General features: G+C 39.0%; 1 protein-coding gene across 4 annotated transcripts in view; it reads right to left on the reverse strand.

Annotated features, from left to right (window-relative positions):
- Positions 1-6: 6 nt before the first annotated feature.
- The window catches only part of LOC119590699 (BAG family molecular chaperone regulator 1-like), a 14,524-nt gene continuing 14,186 nt past the window's right edge, over positions 7-344 (reverse strand). For all 4 annotated transcript variants that reach the window (XM_037939385.1, XM_037939383.1, XM_037939384.1 and 1 more), the window contains one exon: positions 7-280. In XM_037939385.1, coding sequence (XP_037795313.1) covers positions 161-280 — 120 coding nt within the window. In that variant the 3' untranslated portion in view covers positions 7-160. The remainder of the gene's footprint in view (positions 281-344) is intronic.

The raw sequence follows: 344 nt of genomic DNA on the forward strand, positions 1-344 counted from the left end.
AAAAAAAAAAGAAAACAAATTGCACGACATTTGTAAATGCCATAGCCATCTCAGCTCTGCCACACACTAGAATACAGCATCAAACTCGGCAAAAAAAATGAACCACCAATGCCTACTTGTTCGTGGAGCATATCATCACAAAGCTAAGTTCTAGCTGTTACTAGGAATAGCTCTTAATTAGGTGGTTAATATTTTCTTGTACTTGGTCAGTCCTTTCCATTAAATGCTGGATTCTCTGCACTACGGACTTCCTCTTCTGTCTTGCTGGTGCTTGATTCTCCTGCAACGAGGTGAGAGAGAAATGCTTTTATACTAACGAGAGAGGAACATATTCAATAATGAAC

The sequence above is a fragment of the Penaeus monodon genome, chromosome 27 (assembly GCF_015228065.2).
Source record: "Penaeus monodon isolate SGIC_2016 chromosome 27, NSTDA_Pmon_1, whole genome shotgun sequence".
Taxonomy (NCBI): Eukaryota; Metazoa; Arthropoda; class Malacostraca; order Decapoda; family Penaeidae; genus Penaeus; species Penaeus monodon.